Source organism: Eublepharis macularius, chromosome 8 (genome assembly GCF_028583425.1).
Source record: "Eublepharis macularius isolate TG4126 chromosome 8, MPM_Emac_v1.0, whole genome shotgun sequence".
Lineage (NCBI taxonomy): Eukaryota > Metazoa > Chordata > Lepidosauria > Squamata > Eublepharidae > Eublepharis > Eublepharis macularius.
Window position 1 is genome coordinate 100418598 of NC_072797.1, and position 25347 is coordinate 100443944.

General features: G+C 40.6%; 1 protein-coding gene across 2 annotated transcripts in view; it reads left to right on the forward strand.

Moving 5' to 3' along the window:
- The first annotated feature begins 1066 nt into the window (after positions 1-1066).
- PTAR1 (protein prenyltransferase alpha subunit repeat containing 1) overlaps positions 1067-25347 on the forward strand; it is a 37247-nt gene continuing 12966 nt past the window's right edge. For both annotated transcript variants that reach the window (XM_054986488.1, XM_054986489.1), the window contains exons 1-5: positions 1067-1207; positions 6750-6919; positions 17691-17757; positions 23099-23203; positions 24825-25038. In XM_054986488.1, the coding sequence (XP_054842463.1) occupies positions 1122-1207; positions 6750-6919; positions 17691-17757; positions 23099-23203; positions 24825-25038 (642 nt within the window). In that variant the 5' untranslated portion in view covers positions 1067-1121. The remainder of the gene's footprint in view (positions 1208-6749; positions 6920-17690; positions 17758-23098; positions 23204-24824; positions 25039-25347) is intronic.

Consider the following 25347-nt stretch of genomic DNA (forward strand, 5'->3'; position numbering starts at 1 on the left):
TGTCTGTCTGTATTCCACATACCCCATCTTCTTGAGTGAGTTGGTTTGGCTCCACCTCCTCAGTCAGCCATTTTATACTGGCACCTGCCAGCCTAGTTCAAAATTCCTACAGGTTCAAAAAAGCTGGGAGCCCTTGCATCAGACCATTTTGTTTGGCATTCAGGGCAGCATCTCTGTCCAAGCAAGTAAAGCACTGGCAGCAGTGCTGGCATGGTTTACATTTATCATCTCCTTCCAGACTGCACAACCACCAGCCAAGTCCAAATCCTGACATGCTGGCAGTGCCACTGGGACTTCCCTTGCTCCAAGAATGTCTAGCCTAGAACAACCTTCCCCTTTACCCATTCTGTTTGCTAGCACACATACTTTCTCTTGTTGCATGGTTTGGGGCGCTTTGACCAAAAAAAAGAGCTAACCCCAGGCTAAAGTGTGGCCCATCAGTACTCGCAGAGCCCCCAATAGGGCAAATATCATCCTTTCTGTTCAGGAAAAAGGCAAGAGCCCTCTGACATGCCATATAAATCGGTCCCCACACGACCAGAAAACTCAGTATTTCAGAACACTTCTCTCAGCTTGACCCAGCAACATCCTAGGAAAAACCTAATGTAGTTTAGCCCTACTAGTTAAATCCTACTAAATTAAATAAAGCCTGCTTGAAACTATTATTAGAACCAGGCTGCATTTCTTTCGTCAAATATCTTTGAAAGGAAAATGAGAACTAGCAGCGGAATGCTGCAACCCTTTAAATCCGGTGAAGTCCCGGGGTTTAAAGAAAGCTTGGAGCTTAGTTTAAGACTGCGCTGGGCATTACCAAAACGGGAGAGAAGGGTTAGAGGAGGCGCTGGAAGGAGGGAAGCCAAAGCCGCCTCTGGCCGCTTGTCTCGCTCCAGCAGGACGCCTCACCCTTCGCTTATCTTCGCCTCGCCCCTAAGGAACCGAGGAGGCGGCGCCTCCTTCTCAGAGCAGCCGGTTCCCCGAGCTCCGCGCTCCGCCCTGCGGGGGCCGCTGACCCGGATGCGCTTCGCTTTCCCCGGCCTGCCTTACGTGGGGGCGACGGTGCCGCCGACAGTAATTGCAGAGGCGGCGGCCGGCAGCAGCGGAGGAGGAGGCGGGGACCGAAGATGGCCGAGTCCCCGGAGGAGGTGGCGGTGCTGGTGCAGCGGGTGGTGAAGGACATCAACAACGCCTTCAAGCGCAACCCCCACATGTGAGTGGAGCAGCGCCAGGGAGGGAGATGGCGGCGGGCTCTGGATCGCCTTCCTCTCTTGTGCGGGCTGCTGTTGTTGCGGGCGGGAGTGGCGGACGGGGGCAAGGAGGCAGGAGCTAAGCCTTTCCGGACAAGGCGCCGTTGAGTTGCTTGGCGCACGGCAAAGTTGCTGGGCGCCAGCCGCCCTCTTCCCACTAGCTCACCGCGAGAGTAACTTTTTAGGGGGGGGGGGCGGGACTGGCAGCGCTCCTCGGTTGCAAAAGGAAAGCAAAGCATAAAGTGCAAGCATGTTCTGGTTTACTGGGAAGGGGACTTACTGTCATAATACAGGAAGGATTGTAGCCTTCGTGTATTACCAGTTGAGACGTAACTTACAGGGAGTCGCATCGGCGTGCTGAAGAAGCCATGACAGAACATGTCGCACCTTCAACCCATAATGGCTTTTTAAAAAAAGTCTTTGGAACAGTATAGGAAGGTTTTCCATTCAAGCCTCCTTTTCCGATTGTTAGAGACAAAATAGGCACGCTATAAGTTTTTTTTTCCTATATAGGACTTCTATCTAGAAAGCCTTTCTTTTAAATTGTTGCTTTTAATGCCTGGATAAAGAATATAATAATGGGTATTATAAACTCCATAGAAGATTCATGGAAATATGAGAACAGATCCTACAGCACGAGGGCAAACCATTAACTGCTGAATTGTGACTATCTGGGTGTGATGATAGGTTTTGGGCCAAATGCAAAAACTGGAGGAGAGAAACCTTAAGAAAAAAGCTGGGTTGCTCCTCTTGTCAGCTGGGAATAATTTGCCTTAGGCTGTGCTGCAAATCATTAAGACAGCTGTGAATAGGTTTTCAGCAGTAAACTTTTTAGGAGCTTAAAGGAGTGAACAATGGGCTTAGGATGGGGTAACTGCCTAAAATTGTACTATTAGTTAGGGTTGCCAGGTTCCTATACCCTCTAGGTGGGAGGGGGAGCACCTGGCACTTAACTCATGCTCTGTGAATGTTGCTTTTTACATGTGCACTCTCCCAGCACTTGTGTAATGACACACTTCCAGGAAGTGACATCATCACGCTGGCCACAGGTGTGCTCCCACACTTTGCACTGTGCAAATTCTGCCTGTTTGGGGCCAAAATTAGCCCCAGTGAAGCATGGGAGCATGCCCAATGCATGGTTTTCCAAGTTGCAAGTGATCTCTGGGGGGCTTGCTGCCACCTGCCAATCGCCAGCAATCAGTGGGTAACAGGGCAAACCCCCAGGAGACTGGGGCAACAGAAGAAGTATCTGAAGAAGTGAGCTGTGGCTCACGAAAGATCATACCCTACCACAAATTTTGTTAAGTCTTATAGGTGCTACTGGACTCTTGCTCTTTTCTACAACAATAAAGTAGTTCTTGCCATGTAGTCATACAAGGAATGCAGTTGCTAAAAGCAGGCTTATGTTAATTCTGTTATAGATACAAGGTTCTGCACAGAAAAGTGCTGTGAATATGCATCATGCATTGCTGTTCCTTGACTTAATATGATGTGATCTTCAGTGCAGAGTTTAAATATTATTATATTGAAGTTACATTACTAGTAATTTGTGTTTTACAGTGTCCTATTTTTTGTAAAACAGGAAAACTATATCATCTACTTTAATGCGAAGCATATATTTGCCATTGGTTGGAAAATAGTTTTAAAGGAATTTAGTATTTTGGGCAGGTTGTTGAACTTTACATTACGATTTCTGTTAGGCAAGGTGATAAAACAGTTCTTGTTGAAAGTCTGCAGAAGTGACTTCTGGAGTTTTACTAAGATGCAAAGTTTCCTGCACTCTTTTGCTTTTCACTGGTGGCAGAAATAAGTCTGTGTCCTTTTAGGGGAGTGGTAGAAATTAGATTTACAAGATGTTTTGTGGCTTGAGATCAAAGATAGCCTTGCTCTTTGTACATCATGGAAAGATGCTGATGAGACCTAGGAAACGTCTGCTTTGTTTCTTTTTGGTGGGTGAGGAGTGGCCCCACACATTGTGCTTTTATTACTGCATGTGCACACCACAAAGGTCCACAGCTCCTGGATCCTGGCACATATACCTCTGCAATAAACAAAGCCGGCAGCCTTAAGAAGGCAATCTCTTTCAAGTGGTATTTTCATGTTGAATGGCATTGTCTCTTTTACTGGGTTTTCACCTTGCTTTCAAGTACTGCTTTAATCTTTTTAGAGGAAGATAACTTTTTTATTCCTGTTTCTGAAGCATTTATAAATTAAACATTAAGCTCACATTTTTTACATGTTCTGCTCGTTTGGTTTTTTTCTGACTAAAGTAGGGCAAACCACCTTGTCAGAGATAAGAGACTTTCCCCAAAGTAACATGTAGTAATGTTACGCATGCGTGTTTTTTACCCTCAGTAAGATGGTCACTCCAAAAAAGTCTTTCTAATTTGGATCAAACATAAATGCATGAAGCATAATGATGATTTATTAAATTTATAGTCCGCCCTCCCCACGAACGGGCTCAGGGCGGATTACAACATACAGATAAAAATACATTGATAAAACAGTAACATTGGATAATCATGAGAACATGTATGCCCTTCTGCCGTCTTTTCTGTGCTCTGTCTAGGTTGCTCAGCGATGCTGCAAACAGCTTTTGTAGCACTACTTTTAACTTTTTAAATAGATCTGAATAATCATCTCTGGGAACTTTCTCTTGTCTTCCAACATTAAACCAGCATTGAAGAAATATGCTTGCTATTCCAAGTCTGATTGAAAGGCAGAGAAAACTGCCACATAGTTGTGCCAAGGATGTTTGAGCAGAGGTAAATAGTAGAGATCTTAATAATTTGTCTGGTAGAGTTTGTCACCTTTCCATGAAAAAAGAACAAGTGTGGCTCAAGCTTGTTGATACATACTTGCTTTATGGCCCTATGCTGTTGTCTTTAGTTACTTGGCAGGTGCTTTGTTTCGTTTTTCTCAATCCATTTCAACTTGCAGTTTACTAGTCATAAATTAGGCTTTTTTAACCATGAATTTCAGCTCCCAGCCTTTCATAATCAGTAACTGTTTACTTTGTGGTACTCTGAAGCAACTGTTTCAGTAACAGTAAGTACTAGCATCTCTGCTTGATAATGTAGAGCTCCCAATCTGTTCTGCTTTGGCTTTGTTCTCAATATCATCTATTTACAAGAATGGAGAATGTTACATTCTTGGGTATAAATTTAACGTAGAGCTTCTCAAGTGCTGGTACAAATTTACTGGCATCCATGTGGAGGCTGCTTGAAATAGCCATTCCCATGTGGTGAGCCATTTGTGTCTGTAGCAAGCTCAAAACTCTTCATAAAAGCCACAAAACCATTTGCATGCAAGCACCACAACTACACATGAATAAAAATGTACCCTGAATTTTTCATTTATATTGTGCCATCAGTGGCAGAGTGCAATAAGATATCTAGAATGTGACATCAGGATGGTGGCGGGATGATAAACAGAAAAAGAACATGCATTTATACTGGTTATACTTGTTTGGATTAATTATGGGAAGAAAACCTAAGGGATTCATATAAAAAGTGAGTTCTGAGGAAGGATTTGAAGGGCAGGAGAGAGGTGTTTGAGTTGCCGTGTCTTTTTGAAATGCTTCCCATCTTTTACTCCAGATGTACTTGTTGACTGTTCTATTACTGTATGAATTTGGGGTTTGGATCTGGATGGATGCTATGGCAATAGGCAAAGAGTCTTGGTTTACAATAACACATTGTGAAAATGGAGTCCATGTGATTTAGTGGCTGATGAAACACCATGAAGTTTAATATCACCTGACATAATTGTAAAATGATTACTCTAACCCTCAGGGACTCTTATAAGTCTCCCTAGCTTTCGCTTTTTAAACAGAAGCTATCTCCTATAAATCTTAAAGTGGAGGATCTTTCTTCTTCCTCTGTAAATCAATGCAAAAAACATGGCCAAACTGATTTATGCCAAAGATAAGAGCTAGACCTGTTTTGATGCTCGGAAGACATGCTCCCTTACATGCCTTGGTCCTCCTGTCGAAATCCGTTCTTATTTAGACTGCTTGGTTAGCCCAAAGTTACACAGAACCTTTATGCAGTCAAGATTCAACTGCCCCTTTTCAACGGTATTGCCGGGTTGCCTGTTAAGGATCCCCTTTTCAGATTGGTATGCCCCTGCCCCCTCCAGTCAGTCAACTCTCTTGTACATATTCTCTTGCAATATCCTTATGTGTTACAGTTTCCGCTGAAATGGATTATGCCATGCCTTGATAAATGGACTATGCTTCCTCTGGCGACTTTAAAGCAAAAGGTTCCATTCCTCTTAGAGGATTGTGATCTTAAACATTCTTATTTTGTTACTCTATTTCTAGAGGCTGCAGAGAAGTGTTGAAGGGAGGTGCTTTTAGATATGGGCTTTATTTAAGTTTTTCAATTTTATCATTCAGGACCATGATCTAAGAACAGGGGGGTGAAAAGTAAAAGTAAAATGATTACCTGCGGATATAATTGCTGCTCAGACACATTTATTGGCATAACACAATTTTCCTTCAATTGCAGCAGGGTGTGGCCTAAGGCTCTTGCCTTGTTCTTCTCCCTGGCAGCTCAGGCAACAAGGTTGTTCCTTATCAGGAGGGGCACCATGCTGATTGTTGGACACACACCCTTCTCACTACTCAGCCAACATTGTTTGCTGCCAGAGCTGAGTCCTGTAACATCTAATTTTGTCATAGGCTGCTACAGTGTGGCTTGGATCAGGATAGGTCCACATGGCTCAGTTTTCAAATAAAAAAAAATCCGGTTGCACTAGTTTTTTTCCCCAACTGATCAGTTGTGTGTTTTGGAGGGGATTCTTAGAATATTCTGCAGAGAATTTTTGCATTCACTGACAGTTTTGTGTGCTCAGGTCCTGGCCTGTTTAAAATTGTTTTGCACTTTTTAAACAAATGACTAGATGAAATGTTTTCTTCTCTTTGATCAAACTAAATGATAGGTTTAAGATCTTTGTTGTATGTAAATCTCCATGATAAACTAACGAAGCAGAGAGCTATAGCTGGCAATGGCATATTGTCCTTCAGGAAAGAAAAGATTCCTTGAACTGTAATACTAATTCTATATAATGTACAGCTCAAGCTACACACATTACTTTCAATAAATCCTTTCAGTTTATTGAGCATCTTTTTTTGAGGAAATGAATCCCACTGTAACTTATATCCAAGTCAATACAGCTTATATTTGCAAAATGGATTGGCAAAAATATGCCACTGGTTCATTTTTAATGCTTCAGTTATATATACTATAAATAGAAATGTTTTAAGAATCTTATTGGCTACATCAGTTTACAGCCTAGTCCTATGCATTTTGGTTTCTTTACTTCTTATATATGTAATGTAATGTAATATAATTCCCCATTGAGACTTGAGGTGGATTACACAAAGCCAATGCAGTAAGAGCACTGTGTATGCAATCAACAACACAAAATAATTATTAGTAATGTGGTGAAAGCAGGAAATAGTTGTCTAATTATATTGTTACTTCCCTTTTTGTTTTAAAGTGATGAAATTGGATTAATTCCCTGCCCAGAAGCCAAATACAACCGGAGCCCTATAGTCCTGGTAGAAAACAAACTTGGGGTGGAAAGTTGGTGTGTCAAGTTTCTTTTGCCTTATGTTCATAACAAACTTCTTCACTATAGACAACGAAAGCAATGGCTCAACAAAGAAGGTATGTTGCCCCTAAGTATTTGTACTTCATTTTAAATTTTTAATTGAAACTATATTGTTACTCTTAAAACTATTTCTTTTAAAATTAGAATTGCCTGACAAGTGGAGACTATTCAACAAGTATGCAAGTACTTTGTTAAAGATGTTTTTTGTGCTCTGTTGCTTTCAAGTGATTTAGAGATTAGTTAATTTTAGACCATCTTCAAAAAGGGCATTATTCTTCTCTTCTTGAAAGGTGTAAAATGGGTAAAATGGTATTTTAAGCTGTTTAAAATTTGGCCACTATCACATAGGCTGCAGTAATTAACACATTTAACAGAAAGTAACCTCAGTTAAAATGGAAAGGTTTTGTTTCCAGGTGATGTCTTTAGAATGGTATAATAAGATATATAATTGCTTGTCCAGAGTAGCTACTAGTTCTCAGCTGTAGGCAAAGTATGGTGTTACCTTAATGCAAATACTTTGGTTATATTGGCTAGAGTGACTTAATAACAAAGTTTATAAGGGTGTGCCTGGGAATCAAGAAAGTGCAGAACTGGAAAAATCCTGCATGCCTGGTGAGAGGCTAGTTGGAATATAAATATTTTTTCATCACTCTGCAAGGCCTGGCTTCTAAGAACTGGTAACATTGCACAGTTCCTTTCATAGTTTGATTATAAGTCACACCAGTATCAAATCAAATAATTGTGAGTTTTGTCACAGACATCAGTGACAGATTTATGTCAATCACTAGCTAAAGAGAACTTGAGTCATTACAACAGTCCTTTGGTCATTGTATCTTTTGGTGAAATGTTTTGTGGGTAGGCCACTTGAATGTAAACCAACTAAAGGCACATTTGCACAGGAACACTGTCTGCTCTCTGTAGTGCCAGAAAAGACAGGCCTGATGTGATAACAGACCACAATGAACTAGACAGCTGCAGGGCACCAGATCCAGCTGCAGACCATATATCTGTACCATGCAGAAGTTCATTGGATGTACATTTTACCTCCATTAAAAATCCTCATGCAACTTGTAAGTGGTTTACAGTGAGCTCTGTTTTTATTCTCCGTGGAGACCTCATATCTTAAATACATGTATGCAATATAAGTTAGGGTGGTTCTGAGGTTTATAAGAGTTTTTTTTGTAGGTTAAGGAAGCCATTGCAGAATGTATCTTCTGAGTCACTAGTAGAGTGTTAAAGGAAAGGAAACTGATATGGATGCACATCTCTATGTGAAAGAGCTTAGCTGTCAAGTGCTTTTTAGCAATAGAATGCCAGCTTAGCTAAGCTAAGTGGTACAACATGGCAGAGAATAAACAAAACATCATAGACTTGCAGAGAACATTGTGAAATAGAAAGGTAAACTGTTGAAAATGAGTCAGTTGGATTCTTTGAGAAGATGTCAACTTTTATTTGGCCTGTGATTCCCTCTGGTCATATTTTTTTTCAAATGATTCACTGGAAGCAGTGGACTGGATCTAAAGAAACAATGCTAAATCTCTGTAAAATGTGTGGGATTTTCAGCATGAAAAACAAGTATTTGAACACTGGCCAACAAAACAAAATCTTGTTTATGGACCAGATTTAATAGCTAAAACGGTAATCCTATTTGCATTTATTTGGAAGTAAGTGTGCTGGGATTTACTTTCATATATGTTCAAGTCAACCTACTGAATTTAGTTATTATCTCTTCTGTCTTCTTCCCCAAATCAAAGCCTGTTTAAGATTTATACAGTTTTGCAAACAAACATGAATCTCTAGTTGTGAGGAGAACCATAGCTCTGTGGAGTTTGTAGTTTGTATGCAAAGAGTCCAAAGTTTGGTAGCTGGCATCTACCTTTAAAAGGATCTCTGATAGTAGTACTGGAAAAGATACCTGCTTAAGGTTTTGAAAGATATTCTTGCTAAATATAGGCTAAAGATCTCATTCTGTTTAAAGCATTTTCATATGTTCATCAAAGTCAATCACTACTCTCTCCATATGTCCCTTTCTGCCACTTGCCCTGGTAATCTTAGATTACCCACCTCTGCAGCAGGCCCAGCTCTAATGTTAGTTACACCTGCAGTTTTCTTTTGAAGTTGGCTACCATTTTGGTAGAAAAGTAGCATTTCCCACTGCGCTGCTTCAAGTTCACTTCTTAAGGTCAGAAGATCTCTAAGGAAGCCAATAAATAGTTTAATTTGGAATATTCTAGCAGTGGCACAAACGAACTACTCTTCCATTCTAATCTGAAATTGTGAAACACAGGTATACTATAAACTCTCCATATTCTAGATTACCAAAAGCATGACAGATTTTCTTTGGCTGTAGAAGCCAGCACAAAAATTTAAGAGCCAGACTCAAATTTCAGTCTTCAGGGGTACGTATGACCATATTGTTCAATTATTCCTACCACAAAATAAATAGGTGCCACAATGAAATCTCAAGGCACCATAGAGACCTCTTGTCTGGGGTTTGTCAAGCCTCAACATAAAGTAACCATGTTTGGAACATTTAGATTTCTTGATATTAACATCTTTTAAATCAGTATCTAATGTATTCTGCTACTGTATGTTGAAAGCCAGAATATTTGATGTGTACTTGGAGGAAAGCTTGGAATGAAGTAATGCTCCCTGAAGTGTTAATAAAGTTGACAGCTATAAAAGCATTATTTGGTGTTATTGTCAGATCTTCCATAATTTTCCAATGTTGTTTTGTCAAAAGAGGGGAGAGAGGCTGCTGGATATTATTAGTCCTTTATGCTATCCTGATCCTAACCACATTTCATGGAATTGATAAGTGGAACAGAAAGCCAACCTAGATTACCCACAGGCTGCATTCAGATGTTGTGATGATCTCCAATTAAGATTAATGTGCAAACATGCTTGTTGCCATGATTTCATGCACTTCCCTCCTTCTTTTCCTGTTTTCTCACACAGAGTCTAGCAATGGATTTCTGGTTTGCAACAAAATCCAGTTCCCTGTGACAAATGCATGCAGGAATCTCATAGTAAACAAACTCCAAGTTCGCTGGGTGCTTGCATCTGTACATCAGAAAAGACTGGAGTCTGTTTCAGACTAGGAATCCTTAATCTTACTGCATGCAAAAAGGGAAGGGGAGATATGTGTTTAACCATGGCAACAAGCCATGTTTGTGCACAATCTCATATTAATTGGAGCTTGTTATGATGCCTGCAATCAGACCAGATGTTGTAATGTTACCCTGATGACCCTTCTAAAATAGGAAAAGGTATTTCCCCAAAGGTAATTGAGATTGAGGAAGTGGTAAGCTCAAGAAGAGGAGTTCTCTGGAGAAAGGGAAGGGCATAAATGAAAGGCTAATCTGTTTTTTAGTTTAAATGTTTTCAGATCACTCAAACTATTTGCAGGCACAATTTATCTACTGTTCTTAATTTGCATATACACACAGTCATTTTATGAACTCTTGTGCATTTTGGTAACTTCTGAAAATCTTACCCAACATAGATTAATATTTTTGTTCTGTGTAACATTTTAAAAGTGTCTAGTCAGAGTAATCCACCATAAGACTCCATTGTTGCTTTAAAAATATTTTTATATCCTTCACTCATATGGGACTCCCTGTGGTCTCCCACCCAGATGATTTATCAGGTCTATGCTGTCTTAGTTTACAGTATCAAGTGCTCTCCTAGTACAAGTGGTTGGTCTTCAACCCCTGGGTTGGTACCCTTGGCTCACAAGCTCCTGTAAAGCCACCATTTTTTGCTTACTTCTTGGAAGGATCTGCTGCTTGTGCACATATGTAAAGAACAAGAATGTCACATCTCCAGCCTCTCTTGCCTACAGACTTAAAAAAATCAGTAGGACGTTGGTGTAGAGGATGCATTTTTATCCCAGGCAGGGCTTAATGTCATGTCACGGTGATGTCATATGACTAATATGTTACTTTCTGTCATGTGCTTGTAAAATTAGTGCGTACCATGATTCACCTGGCTTGAAGGTCTGGGCAGGCTGAAGACCAGTCCCCTAAGCTATTCACAGGGGCAGATCATGGGACTGCATTTTTTAAAAAAGATATTCAACTGAGAGCCAGTCTGGTGTAAGGGTTACAGTGTCAGAGTCAGATCTAGGAGACCCAGCTTTGAATTCCCACTCTGCCGTGGAAGCTTCCTGTGGGACCTTGGGCCAATCATGCACTCTCAGCCTAACCTTCCTGAGAGGGTGTTGTGGAGATAAAATTGAGGCGAGGAGAACAGTGTAAGCCACTTTGGGTCCCCATTAGGAGAAAGGTGAAGTATAAATGAAGAAAAATAATTAAAAATAAAATATACCAGTCAATCTTTTGACATCTGTAGTACTTTTGACCTGATACTCAAAATAAGTCACATTATTTAGTCAAATAAGGATTTATATTTAGTGGTATGGGTTGCCTTTGAATATTAACTAATCAGATAACAACACGCTGTTTTATTACTATCATTAGAATAGAAAACATAAAATTAATGCCATTTATTAATATAATATGACCTGAATAGCCCAGGCAAGCCAGATCCCAGAAGCTAAGGAGGGCCGGCTTTGGTTAATAATTGGATGGGAGACCTTGAAAGAAGACCCGGGTTACTATGAGGAGGATGGCAATGGAAAACCACTTTTGCTAGTCTCTTGCCTTGAAAACTCCAGCAGAGGTCACCATAAGTCAGCTACAATTTGAGGGCATTTTCCTCCACCACTAATATTTATATTTGGTTATGCTTGTTGGCCTACAGGCTGTTTTATTGTCAAAGGGAGCTGGGAAAGAGTAGAGGAGATAATGTAACTGACATACCAGCTTTCCTCCTCTTGTTTCCCCTGCCCAGCCATACTGTGTGAGTTGGTGCTGGTGTGTAGGCTGCTGCTTGGAAGTCCAGTCAGGGGCAAACATAGGGTGAAGATCACAGACTTTTTGTACCTGCTTATCCTAGATGCTTTTTCTGATATGTCCAAGATGTCACTTCTTGAGGCATCCTGGGAAATGCAGTCCCAATGTGTATGGCACCAGCTTAGCTGTACAGTAAGTTTGTAGGAGTTGTGTGGAAACAATAAATAATGAAAAACAATTAATAATAATGGAAACAAAGTTTTTAAAGTAAACACTAGTCAGTTGCCCTGTAATATATATTTATATTCTTCCTATTGTTGCCAGGGACCTCCCCCCCCCACTTTTTTTTCATCATGGAGCCCACCATGAACTATGCCAACTTCCTGTGGTGCCTTTTTCCGGCTCTGCCAAAAGATTCTGTTAAGGACAGCATTGCCCATGCCTGCTTCCTGCTCCTATACCAGTATAGACTGTGTTTATGCCTGTTTTCCTGCCTCCTTGGACACCTACCTCGCCAGGGCCCGAAGCCATGCCGCCAGCAGCACAGTGCCAGCCGGAGAGACTCTCCATGAGCCTGGCCAGGCACCCCCTGGTCAGCTCCCGCGGGGAGTTCCTTGCAGGATGGTCACTGGGTCTGCCCTCACCACTGGGCAGCCTGCTAGCCAGGCCACGGGACAGGCCAAGGAAGAAGCCATGTTCCCAGGCAGCAAAGAACCAACATGGACAGTTTTACTCTGAGGCTGCCATTTCGAGACCCGGCTCCTGTCATGTCCACAGTGCCCGGCCTCACCCTGCTATGCATATTGCTGGAAGCCGCCACGGAATGGAAGCTACGTGCCTGCTGCCCAGAACACCTAAAGGACGCATTTCAATACAACCACCACATTCCGAAGCAGATGCCATCAAGACAACTCCAGCTTCCTGGCAGATCCAATCAACCCTCCCGGCGCTCCCCTCCCCTCCTTTGTCCCCTCTTCCCGAGGTATCACGATCATATATTCAGATACTAAAGTGACCCATTAGCGATAGTTATAGACCCATCAAGCTTTTGTTTCCCCTCCTGAGAACCACATGGAAGGCCCTCACCTCAGGGTACATTTTTGGGTACTTAAGCAGGCTTTCCCTGCTATGAGGTGCGCGCCATTCTTCTCCTGAACCCCAACCGTCACTCTGCGTATCTAGTACAGCCATTAGATATCGCCCTGCTTTGCTGCTGCTTCTCTACTTCTCGCCGTGACCAGGTACGTATCGCCCCGCTTCCTCGATCTCAAGTGGGCTCCCTGCTCATGCAAACGGCTCTATTTTTCTACCCTTTATTTCTTAAGCTCTTGTATGTATCTTGCTTGTATGTGCTATCGTAGGCATACGCAACATTTCTAGTAAACACGTTTTGTACTGATTAGTCCTTGCCTCTTTATTACGAGAGTAAACCAGAAGTACGGACTCTGGTATACATTGGTTAAGATCCGCACTAATTTAATCCGGACTGCATGCTAATTTCCCCGTAAAATAGCAGTTCTGGTAACACTAGTCTATCCTCAAGTATTTGTGGCATTTTATCCCAAAATATACAAAAATTGCTGTGAATAGTCTTTAAAACATCAAGAAAATTAAAATTCCAGGCAAATATTGTCTCTGTATTGCTTCTAGCCATTTGTCAAGTGTTCTTATGTTGTATTTTGATTTAATTTTTATGCTGTAACGTGTATGGAAAGATTTAAGGTGACAAAAGTAACTTTTATTAATTATGTAGCACAGTATTCTTTTGTGCACCAAGAATTATCTTTAGAATTCTTAATATATGTGACATTTTTATGCATTTTAAAGTTCTGCCAAAGGATGGGTGGATAACTTCTGTTACTGGTCCTATTTTAACTTGTTATTGAGAGTGTTAAATGCATTAATAAACTATAAAGACTTTTTATTTGTTACTTCAGTGCAGTCAGATTAATCGACCTGGTTTTGCGCCTCATAAGCAACTGATCAATATAAGAGGTGATAGATGGTTCTGGCACAGACTTCTGCTCTGTGGTGGCGTTGGTTAGTTAATTATATTTATCTGACAGAATCCTACAAGTAAGGATGTTTTCATCCACATTATATAGCAGACGTTGAATTTGCTTGTGAAGTGGAATATTGAAAATCTCCTAGAAGAGCAGTTTTTGTGCATCAAGCGTTTTCCGTGTCCCTTTCATTGCCACCAAAACCCAGAGATGCCACATGCACAGTGGCAGTGGAGCATCCACAGAGGAGTTTTCTGTGTCCTTTCGGCTGTCAGTCCCCAGTTCATACATGCTGTTCTTCCTCCCCCATCCAACTTTTCTCCATCAGCTTCATTCAGTCCGATGTCATGCGGCAAACAACACCTCTCCATTTAAACACTCACCTTCCCAGCCTTCCTGGGGCTCCATTTCTCACTTTCCTTGGCTGCTCTATTCACTGGGAGTGGAGGAGCGAGGACAGCTCTTGGACTCTCTCACAGTCTCCTCTGTTTCACTTTCTCTGCGACCCTCAAGCTTGGGAATGATGTGGCAACAGTGGCAATGTTAAGCGGCTTGATTCGCGGTTACGTTTGTATATTGCTATTGAGGCTACACTTATGATTCAACTGATATTGACATACTATATTTATGAATGACTTTCCAAGTCTCATTACAAGTAAAGCACTTTAAAATTCCTATTTGGTTAATTGTTTCCTTCATACGTAGTTTTTTCTCCTCTTATCTTGATTTACTGTGTGAGGGAGCCTCCTTTGTTCTTTGCTGGAACATCTCTGTCTGACAGGCCTGGCAGAAGGATATTAAATCTCGCTGGGCCCTAACTTCAACAGACAGAGTTCTTCCAGGTTGGTGCCAGGATGAGAGTGTCACGTAAACAGCAAGAGACCTAGTGTTTGGTCCAAAAGATAGGATTGGATCTGAAGGTGCCCTTTTGGGATAGGAAAGACAACTTTCAGTGCAGAGGTAATCCTTCTCATTTGAATCTCTGGACTCTGCAGTAGATGCTTATTTCAGTGCAGTTAATTGCATTGACTCGTGGCACAGAGTGGTAAGCAGCAGTACTGCAGCCCAAGTTCTGCTCACAACCTGAGCTCGATCCTGGCGGATGCTGGGTTCAGGTAGCCGGTTCAAGGTTGACTCAGCCTTCCATCCTTATGAGGTCGGTAAAATGAGTACCCAGTTTCCTGGGGGTAAAGTGTAGATGACTGGGGAAGGCAATGGCAAACCACCTCGTAAAAAGTCTGCCAAGAAAATGTCATGATGCGACATCCCCCATGGGTCAGTAATGACTCGCTGCTTGCACAGAGGACTACCTTTACCTTTTAATTGCATTGACATGTAAAATTTAGAATGATGAAGCAAAAAATGGACTCTTGTAATTTCTTAAAAGCAGGAATTTAAAAAACTTGAAATGTTAAGAAAGCATTGCATTGTCTGTTTGGGTGTCAACATTCTGTAATGCTTCTGAGTGCAGGAAGAATAGAGAACAGAAGGGAGTTGGTTTTGGTTAGCCTACCACACCAATCTTAAGTTTTATAGCACCATTAAATCTTCTTATAGCAGATGTGAGGAAGCAGACATACATATGAGTTCTTCAGTGTATTGCATGAAATTAATTATTCAGCATGTTTAGACTATGGAGGATGAATTGAATGGCATGGTTTTCTCATGTTGAATTCTGGCAATAAAATTCTCTTGTTGAGTTCATGCAATAAAATTATCTGTGGTCAACTCTGCTTCTAAGCCATAATAATTGTTTTTACTGGGGTCTTGATGAAAAAATTTTCTTATACTCATGTGGGATGCAGTAGAGCAGAATTCCACTTCAAATCACTCCAAGGGTTACTTTTGTGGATTTTTTTAACTGAAGAGGGCAGCGGTGTTATATTAACTGCTGAAAAGTATTTTTGCAGTAAAATAAACTTCCATTCCAGTTCTTGACTAACTCCGCCCCCCTGCAACCCATAGCCTTTCTTTTCTATCTGCACCACCACAGGATTCTCTTAAATCATAGGCAGACTGGGATGTTTAAACATCCCCTTAGCAAGCTGACTATAGGGGCTGCAAGACTCTGGTCCAGGCTGTGGTGCTGATAACAGGGAGCAAGCTAGATGTCCCACTGTCATTGCTGCAATAGCCTGGGTCTGAAGCAAATGGTTTGGGGGTGCTACCCACACCCTAGGGGTACCTTGTCTCTGCTTACTGCTGGCTGCCAGAAGCCCTCCAAAGCAGACAATTACCAGGAAAGCAATTGGGGCTGTTCACCCCTACTGTGCTTGGTTAGCCATACTTTTGTCCCTACTTCATAGTGTTCTTTCTTTCTCTCTGGACATCTTCATCCCATTGTTGTTTCTCCATCCAAAGAGTTCTCTGCATCCCCATCTGCCCTACGCTTCTCTTTCCCTATGCCACAGACTATCCTGTGCCCATTTCCCCACCTTCTTCATTCCAGCGGTCTCTTCTTTCTGCAATACCATAGAATTCTTTGTAATCCAGCTGCCATGATCCTTCTATTGCTTTGCTTACCCTTCTCTCTGCACTGCCAAGCTCTCAGTTCTTTCTGTTTCTTTCAGTGTTCTTGTAGTTTTGCTCTGTTGTTGTTCATCCCCCCCCCCCCCATCTTTATCACTTCTCATGGAGTTGGGCAGCCGTGCATAAGGCTTTCACTCTCGCCAACAACCCAAATGATGAAGGGTCTTCAGTCAGCTGGCCATACAGCATAGCCCGCCTGCTTCTGTCACCGGCTGGAAAACCAGCATGAAGTCCCCTATCCCATGTTACTCATTCCAGAGAGCAAAGGTGAAATGCAGATTTAGCAAGGCTAGCATTTTCCCACCTCCTGTTTTTAATAGACCTTGGGCCCATCTTGAGAACAATATCTCTTGTTCCAACACTGCTGGCATAACGTTGAAAAACTTGAGCCTAGATGTGGGGGAAATGCATGCTGATGGTTCTAACTTGGTTAGCACTGCTGTTCCAAGGAACTAGGGAAACCCTGGTGTGGTCAGTGACTGGAGCACGGTCACTTTGGGTGATTCTCATATTGTCATGGCAGTAAACAAAAGAACTAGGTTGCAGAGGCTCCCACAGCACAACATAAGAATAGACATTCCCACAAAGAAGTGAAAGCTACAAATAATGGGTATCTGGGATTTCTCCAGAGAGCATAAGCCCCTGGGGCTAAGCACATAGTCTGCCTGCATGGCTTACGTTGTTCAGGTTCAGATCTTCAGTAGAATTAAAAAATAATTGTCTATTGCAGCTTATTCTTCTTATGACAATGTAGCCAGATTGTAATAGCTGCTACCATCTGCTGGTGCATTCTAACATCCAACCCTCAAGCCAAAATTGTTCAATCTGTGACAATACTATTTGTTTTTCAGCTGAATTGCTTAAAGAACTCAATTTTCTGTATAATTGCATTCCTCTCTAAGAATGTTGAGGCTTTGGGGAAGACGATGCAGGTATGGGAGAGATCCTAGAATCTCGCGTGCTGCTTTTCTTTTGGGGGGCACCTCGGACCTTGATCCATTCACCGTACCGTCCTGTTGAGGTGTTTAGAAACAGAAGTGGGCATCAAAGAATGTGCCCTGGACTGGTTTAAATTGTTTCTTATGAAACGGACTGGATGGTAGCTTTCTTTTCTGTGGCTCCCCGCAAAATTAACAGCAATAAGCTGAGACCAGGTAGAACTACCAAGCCACACAGTATCCTAGATGGAGTTCTTAGGAGGGATAAAAAAAAATCAGCTCCTGTATTCCACTCTTACCATTCTATTTATCTGCTGCAAGAGAAACTCCTAAGGCCAAGAAGTTTGTGGCTGGAAAAGAAAATGGCATCAGTATCAGGAATAATGTTCCTGGAGGGTTAGTTTGAAACAAAAATTGCTAACAGCAAGTATCACAGAGAGAATCACGAAGAGGTAAGAAAATATTAACTTCTATGCTGTTTTCTTTTTCTTTCCTTTTCAGAATTGATAGATATCACATGTACGCTGCTGCTACTAAACCCAGACTTCACTACTGCTTGGAATGTCAGGTATGCTTAGTTTTAGCAGTGAAAAGATATCGAGACTTTCAGGAACTGCCTGAAGCCAGAACGAGCCATACATTTTGTTTTAAGTACCTAACTTTTCAGATAAAGTTCTTTGGGAAAACTTTTAATGTGATTCCTCACATTTTTTCATAGCATTATCATCTGTCATGCTTTGTGGTACTATTTTTCAATTGATGAGTTAAAGCTCAGTTTTCTGTGTGCCAAGACCACTAAAGGGTTGGCTGTGTTCACCCGTTGGTTTACAACTTCTTGATCACCAGCACTTACTCATGTGGCTCATGAATATGCAAAACGGAGAATCAATTACTTTGCATAAGACAATGCAGGCATAACTTTGGCAAATTGTTAATGGTGCTTTCCAGTTACTGTGAAGTTATTATGTGTGTGAAAAAGCACACATTCTTACAGTCTAAACTAACTAACTTGGATTGAAACCCTCCTCAGTTCACTTGTGGGGTGGAAACTTCCTGGCAAGTATGTCTAGAACTGTTAAACAGGATCAGTGAAAAGAGAATTTCATGAATGGTGAGAATTTAAATATTGGCAGTACCAAATCGTCTAATTTTTAGCAGTTACTTCATTTGCTGTGGCTTTCACTGCAGAGATTTATTCCGGAAGAGGAATATAGAGCAAAAGCAGCCATTTGTAATTCCTTCCTGAACATGAATCTGCCACAGAGGTATCCATCAAATGGAAGCAAGAGTGTATGGAAACCTCCTTTTCTTTCAACTAAAAGAAACATCAGCATGTAACACAATAGCATTAAGCTGCACTCGCTATATAGGCTGATGCATTGAATGAGAAAATGAGGTGAAAATACCATGACGGAAGTACTGGGGGAGCAGGGAGAATTCAGGAAAATCGTAGCCTCCTTCCTCCGCCTTTGGGACTGCCTCTGAATGTCACACAGGCACAAGCCCTTGGCTGGAGTTGGAGGGGGTTGCCATTAAACTGAAGCCAAATAAAATAGCAAAATAGGTTAGTGCCATTGTTTTGTGCGTGGATTTACATTGACCGGGTCTCGCTGTCCGCCTTTTGTTCAATTAAGGTCATTTGCTTGCTCATCCTTAATTAAATTTGCCTGATTTCCATCAGCCTCAACTTGAGAGGGAGATTGATTGGCTGGCCTCCCTCACAGGCTATCTGTACCACCTAACAAATTGTAGCGGTAACAAATTTCAAGGTTAGCCAGAATAGAAGCTTCACATTTTTTTCTTCATAAACGTCTGAGAGGCTAAGCTGTATTAATGCTTGGGATGCCTAAAGGACTGTATAGCCCCTTGTTTTAAGAGCAGCAAACATTTATTAAAAAACTTAAATAAGATAGCTACCCAAGAGAGTAAACAGTTAGACAGAGAGATTAAATTGAAATCTAAAGGCATAGTGACAGGTCAAGCAAAAGTGGCAGGCTGAACAAAATTACATTATAGCGGCTATACATCATTGTAATAGTAATATAATGGTCTGTCTCTTAAATGGGTATACTTACAGCTCATTCACTAGGCTGCAGGAGCTGGCACAAACACGCTTTACACGACAGGCTAAAACTGCATTGAGCTATTTTCATGGCAGCTGTAACATTTGGATCTGTTCTTATTCTACACTTTGTCGTGTTTGCATTGGGGTAATTTCTGTATCACCCCAATGAAGGGGGAAAATACTGTCAGTGGTATCCAATTTGCTGGAGCCCAAGCACCTTTGAGACTTCCACAGCTGCCTTATGATCTTGCTTACCCACTGAGATAGCCCTTGGCGAGTCTTGATGTTAGAGGTAAGGTAGACAGAAATGGAAAATAAAATCTTTTTGGTGGTTCTTAGTATCTTTGAACTGCCCTTCCTAAGGATCAAATTCAAAGCCCCCCTGTGATAGTTTTAAATTAAAAATAAAAACATTGGGACACCCAGTTACAGATCTTCCATGTTGCCACAGTAATGCTTGAAGAACACCTTTTTTGCTTTCCTATACTTAGCCATTGGGTTATCGATCCTCTGTGAGCATCAGTCAGGACCTGTGGTCCTGATCAGAGCGTTCCCCCTGATCAGAGCATTCACTCCCCCAGCTTAATTCTGTATTAGGTGGGTAGAAGCTGTGTTGTATCTTGAATCTGTGTTGTGTCTTGGAGAATCTTGAAAGAACTTCTATCAAAAAGATTGGGAACAAAATTGTTTAGTTAGTATTAGTACTGACTGGGCTACACTTGTGTGGTCGTCTGATGGTTTCTCATGGTCTCTTTCTACTGGTTGAAAGAAAAAAGCCCTCTGATCTCCCCAGTATTTTTTTCCTGTTTCTGATGGGATATTCAAGAGAGATCCAGCACACTTTCTTTTCCTGTTTTAGTAACAACACTCTTCCTCTGCCATTTAGGGGATTGTACACGAGGTAGATAAATCTGAATGTTTCACAAAAATTTGACTACATGTCAGATAAATGAAAGGCAATGTCCATTTGGAGGGAAAAATCTAAAAGAGCAAGTATAGCTGGGAAGCTATAGCTAGATTGGAGCCTAAGGTGAAAACAAGCCCAGAATGTCAAGACGTACTTCTTTGTGGCTTACATGACAGCAAACGTGGCAGGCAGCCTTAACGTACAGTAGTCATGATTTTAGAGCATGAATACATTTGTAAAGGCCTTTTCCTTTACCCACTCCCTAAAATTTCCATTTAGAATAATATTTAGTAATATTATTTGTTATATATCATTCTCTGAATGTACAGTTGTCATTCTGTCCAGAAGCTTGGGGAGAACTGACGTTCATATCCCTTCCTGCTCCCCCAGTTCTATAATCCATGATTCCCTTCAGCTGTCATTCTGCATCCTTAGATCATGCCATGGAAATGAAATACCTTTTTATCCAGTGCTGTTTTTGGCAATTCTTGTATCACATGTCATGCCAATGAAGTGTTCTGGAGCTAAGCTGATGTGATTTCCCTTCTACAGCCTTTGCAGTTCTACTGCTTTGTCATATAAGGGTGTATTAGAATTATTGACCTGAGTTTGTTTTGCAAAAGAATGTTTGTATGATACTTGGTAAGGGATGCTTAAGACGACATAATAACCAGGTGCTGGTTAGGGAGATGGCTTCTGTAAAGACTGTGTGATACCAGTAGTATACACATGAAAATGTTGGTTTGAGGTTAAATTCATGTAAAAGGGCTAAAGAATCTGTCTAGAATTTCTGTCAGTCGAAGGAGGGGAGGCACATTTGTTGATTTCCCTCTCCCCCCCCCGGTGAAAATGGCCCCCTCCCTGCACCTTAAGAAATTCTAGGTGAGATCCAAGATGTTTTATTGTAATTATGTTATATTGAAACATTTGCTAAAGATGCCTGTAATCAAGTATTCTCTCTTAATAAATGGCCGCATAAGTGACAGCACTTTTTGAGCTTTTGGGAGTAATATCCTAAATTGTTTGCATATGAATTTTGAGGGCTTTGGATCTCTGTTTTCTACTCCCAGTGCTCAAATTCAGTATGAGGACAATCTAGCCCTGCATTTTCCCTTTCCCCAGGTGACTTTCAGTTAAGCAGGCTAGCAGGAAGTCAAAGTGTATATAAATATATTAGAAATCCAAAAGCCACTGCCTGCCCCTAATAATCCAAATTAGGTTCTCACTTTTGAAGTTTAAGGTCAGCGTAAATTTGTTTGCCCTACTACTATTTAATCTTATAGAAATTAAATGAGAGGGTAAAGTAATCTGCAGTCTGTTGAATAGGATAAGTGCCTTAACAGCCTGCAGCAGAGAATGTAAATTGTTCTTCTTACCCTTTTTTCTGGCCTTCGTTAAAAGCCTTTCATTTTTTAAATTGAATCTTACGTCCACCTCTGCAAAATGGAACTAACTCAGCTTCATTGAACCATGGAGTACATGGCAAAGAATGAAAATTCCCTTTTTGCTAAAGTTTAGCTTTTAAGTTTTTTGAATGTCTTTGTATTTAAACATTTTCTAAGCAGTGATTAATGCTCTGTGTATTGGGGAGTATGAACAAAATATGTAAATAGCAGATTCAAATGTTGAGTCAATAGGAGAGGTTTAAAGGGCTGCTTCGAATGTTATGAGTTTTCTACTTGCGAAGCACTTGTGTAGGAAAACAAGTAAGACTCACGTGCATGTATAACATGCATAACAATTGCACATGGATCTTCTTTGCTCCAAGGAGGGGTCATATCTCAGTGGCAGAGCATCTGTTTCCTGTTAAAAGGTCAGGTAGTAGATGATGTGGAAGACACTGATTGAGACCCTTGAAAGCCTCTGCCATTCACTCAGTAGACAACAGATTTTGATAGTCTGATGTTGCGATTTGTATAAGGCAGCTTCATGTATGGTATGCTGTAGTTTACCATGGCTTTTCCATTTCTGTGTACAGCATCAAAGGTATGTGTGGTCGTCACCTGTTACGTGCACAAAACTTGCACTAATTTCCATACACAGAAGTGCTTTCAATATAGAAAAATCATAATGTCTGAAATAACCTAAATGGGAGAACTGGCATGAAGTGGACAGAAGGATGAGTGTGGTAGGTAGCCTTTGGGGTATATAGTGGAAAAAAACTAGCTTTAATGAGACTGGCATGTGTTGGCTTTCTCCACTTTGTGATTTTCATGAAAATTAAGGTATGATGAAGATTATATTCATCAACACCAGACATAATGGGACTCCATGGCTTATGTGAGAAGGAGCTAGTCATTGTTAGTATTTTAATATAAGGAAATCAAATTATAATTTGATCTGTTATCACTTACTATCTCCAGATATCTTGTGTACGGCTGTTGGTCTTCTAAAATTCCTTTGCCAAGCTTCCTTTTTCTCAAAATATCTACTGTCCGTACTGACTCTTTTGTTACAATGACAAAAGGATTCAAAACTCCCTTTAATTCCTGGCATTGCTGACAATACTAGAACCTACCAGCAGTTAATTTCTGTTCCACCACCTGGCAACACCTACTGCAGCCCATTTTACATCTGCACCCCTCTCATTTGAAATCTGTCAGGGTTGTAGGTTTGCCTGATTCAGGGTGGGAATTTAATCCAGAATGTTTGTTTAAATGTGCATAACATTTAATGAAGTACAAGAAATGATTATTGGTTGTGTGGGAGGAGAAGCCCAAGTGGGCATGAAGTATTTCGTGTGCCAGTCGTACTTTTAGTGCTGCACAGCTTTACTGCGTCTTTGAGGACAGCGTTTTGGCTGCCCCGACCCATTTCAAAATGATGTCTTAGTTTGTGTGACTCAGTGAAATGAAACAATGCTTTATCAACGTTTAAAATAATTACTATGCTGTTAATTTTAAATTAATATTTGTCATAATTAATCTGTTTGTTCAGGAAAGAACTAATACTATCTGGCACTTTAAATCCAATTAAAGATTTATACCTTGGGAAACTGGCACTTACTAAGTTTCCAAAGAGTCCAGAAACATGGATTCACAGGTTTGTTGATCTCTTTTTTGCTTTCTTAGATAACATATTAAAATTCAATTTTTTGTTTATTGGTGAAGCATGAGTGATAAATACTATCTAGGAAATTATCAGGTTGTTTATTGGAAAATTGCTCACTTGGATCTTTATTTTAACATTTATATGCCTCTCTTCTTATATTCAAAACCGCTGAACAAAAATTAAAACAATTAGTGGCAATGAGCCTGGAAATTCTTTACAATACAGTTACAAACAAAAGTTTTAATATCTCAGCAGGGTGTGTAAAAGCAGTTCAGTTAAAGGCTAATATATGACTCTCCTAATTTGCTCTAGAAGAGAATTCTAGAAGCTCAGAGCCGCTTCAGAATAAGCTCTTCTAGCATCTTGGACTTTACTCGGCAGAGACTTCTGTCACAAGTCCTTATTGGTAGATGGGCTCAATAAAATAACCTCTACACTGTGTAAATAGTTTTTTTTTATTATTAAACAAAAAATATTTTTTGTGCAGTTATATATTTTTATATTGACTGAGGGCGTGGTATGCACATGCAGCAAACTGATGAATGAAGTGCTTGAAGTCCAGTCTGCAAGTGGAGGAATCACAGTTGTGAATACTCATTACATAAACAACTCTCTGCAAGTACAATATTAATCCATCGGGGAGGATCCTGGGCTAGAATTTTTCTCTCTGATGTGCTCAGGTTTTTTTCCTGATATGCATTACATTTTATATAAGGAAAATTACAGAGACCATTCCCCGTGGACTGTCTGAAGTGGTACCATCTACTGCCTCAGGATTCTGCCGTCTCATTTTGTTCCATGTGTAGACCAGGCCTGATGCTATCCAGGCTAGAAATCTTAAGATCGTAACAGAAATGTCAACTCAGTAGTCTGCAGCAGTACAAGAATGTTACAAATTATTAGGATGGTAGTTGAAAATAAAGCAGAAAGTATTATAATGTTATTATTTCACAGCCACATTTAGAATACTATTTATTTTTCTGATAACCCCATTTTAAGAAATGATGTAGACAGAAAAAGGTCAACTATGAAAGACACAAAAGGTCATCAGTGAGGGAAAATGAAAAGGGTTTTATCCTTTTTAATTTAGAAAAAAAGATGAGAGGTTTACAAAGGGGTGGTTGAGTTTGAAGTTTGTTTGTGAACTGTACTTTGCATTGAAGAGGAAGTAACTCATTGACTGCATGAAGGGAAAGGAGGGAGACCACAAACAAAGGTTTGTTTAAGAAGCACCAAACAATAGTTTGGGCATTACTTCAGAACAAAGCCAAATTTATGATTAGTTTAGAAAAAGTAGATAGAGAGCTGTGTTGTAGAATGGTGTAATGAAGGTCACTCTGTGATTGTAGGTGAGGAGTTCAGGTTACACAAAAGGAAGAACAACATAAACAGCTTTTTGTTGTTGAAGGATTCAATATCAGACCATCGTTGCTACTAGATGAAATGCTGACAAAAACGTTTGGGTACTGCAAAGGGAGTGTGAAAGTGTTGCCTGTATTTCTTTTCTCCATTCTACCTTACAACATATTAAGCACCAGACTAATGGGAAAAAAATGTTTTCACTCTCTTAAGTTGGCTTTTGTGCTCTTAACTCTCTACACTATTTAACTAGACGATGGGTGCTACAACAACTAATTCAGGAAAACTCCTTGACCACTCTTGTGAGTAAAGGGAATTTGGAAATGGCACCAACAGAAAGGATACAACAATTAGTAAAAGAAGAAATGGATGTCTGTTGTGAAGCTGCTGGGAGATATCCAAGCAATTATAATGCCTGGTCCCATCGCATCTGGGTTTTACAACACTTGGCAAAGCTCAGTGCAAAGGTAGGGTATTGTAGTGAATAGAGTGTCTGAATTCTAACCTTGCAAAAAAACATTTGTATAGTCTGGAATGATAATTTATTAATTGAATTTCTTCACCAAAGGCTAGTGAGATTTGTTTCAGTAAGCAAGGAAGTTAAAAATGATATAAACTGGACTGAGCTGGTTTCTACAAAGAGAAGATTAACTAAGAGCTGCATAGAGTACTAGACAATAATATTGGTAGGTAGTTATAATTCAAAATGACAAGGGGAGGCAAAGGAGTGTGGAAGCTGGGGTACAGCAGTGGAGACTGGGGATAAATCATATATT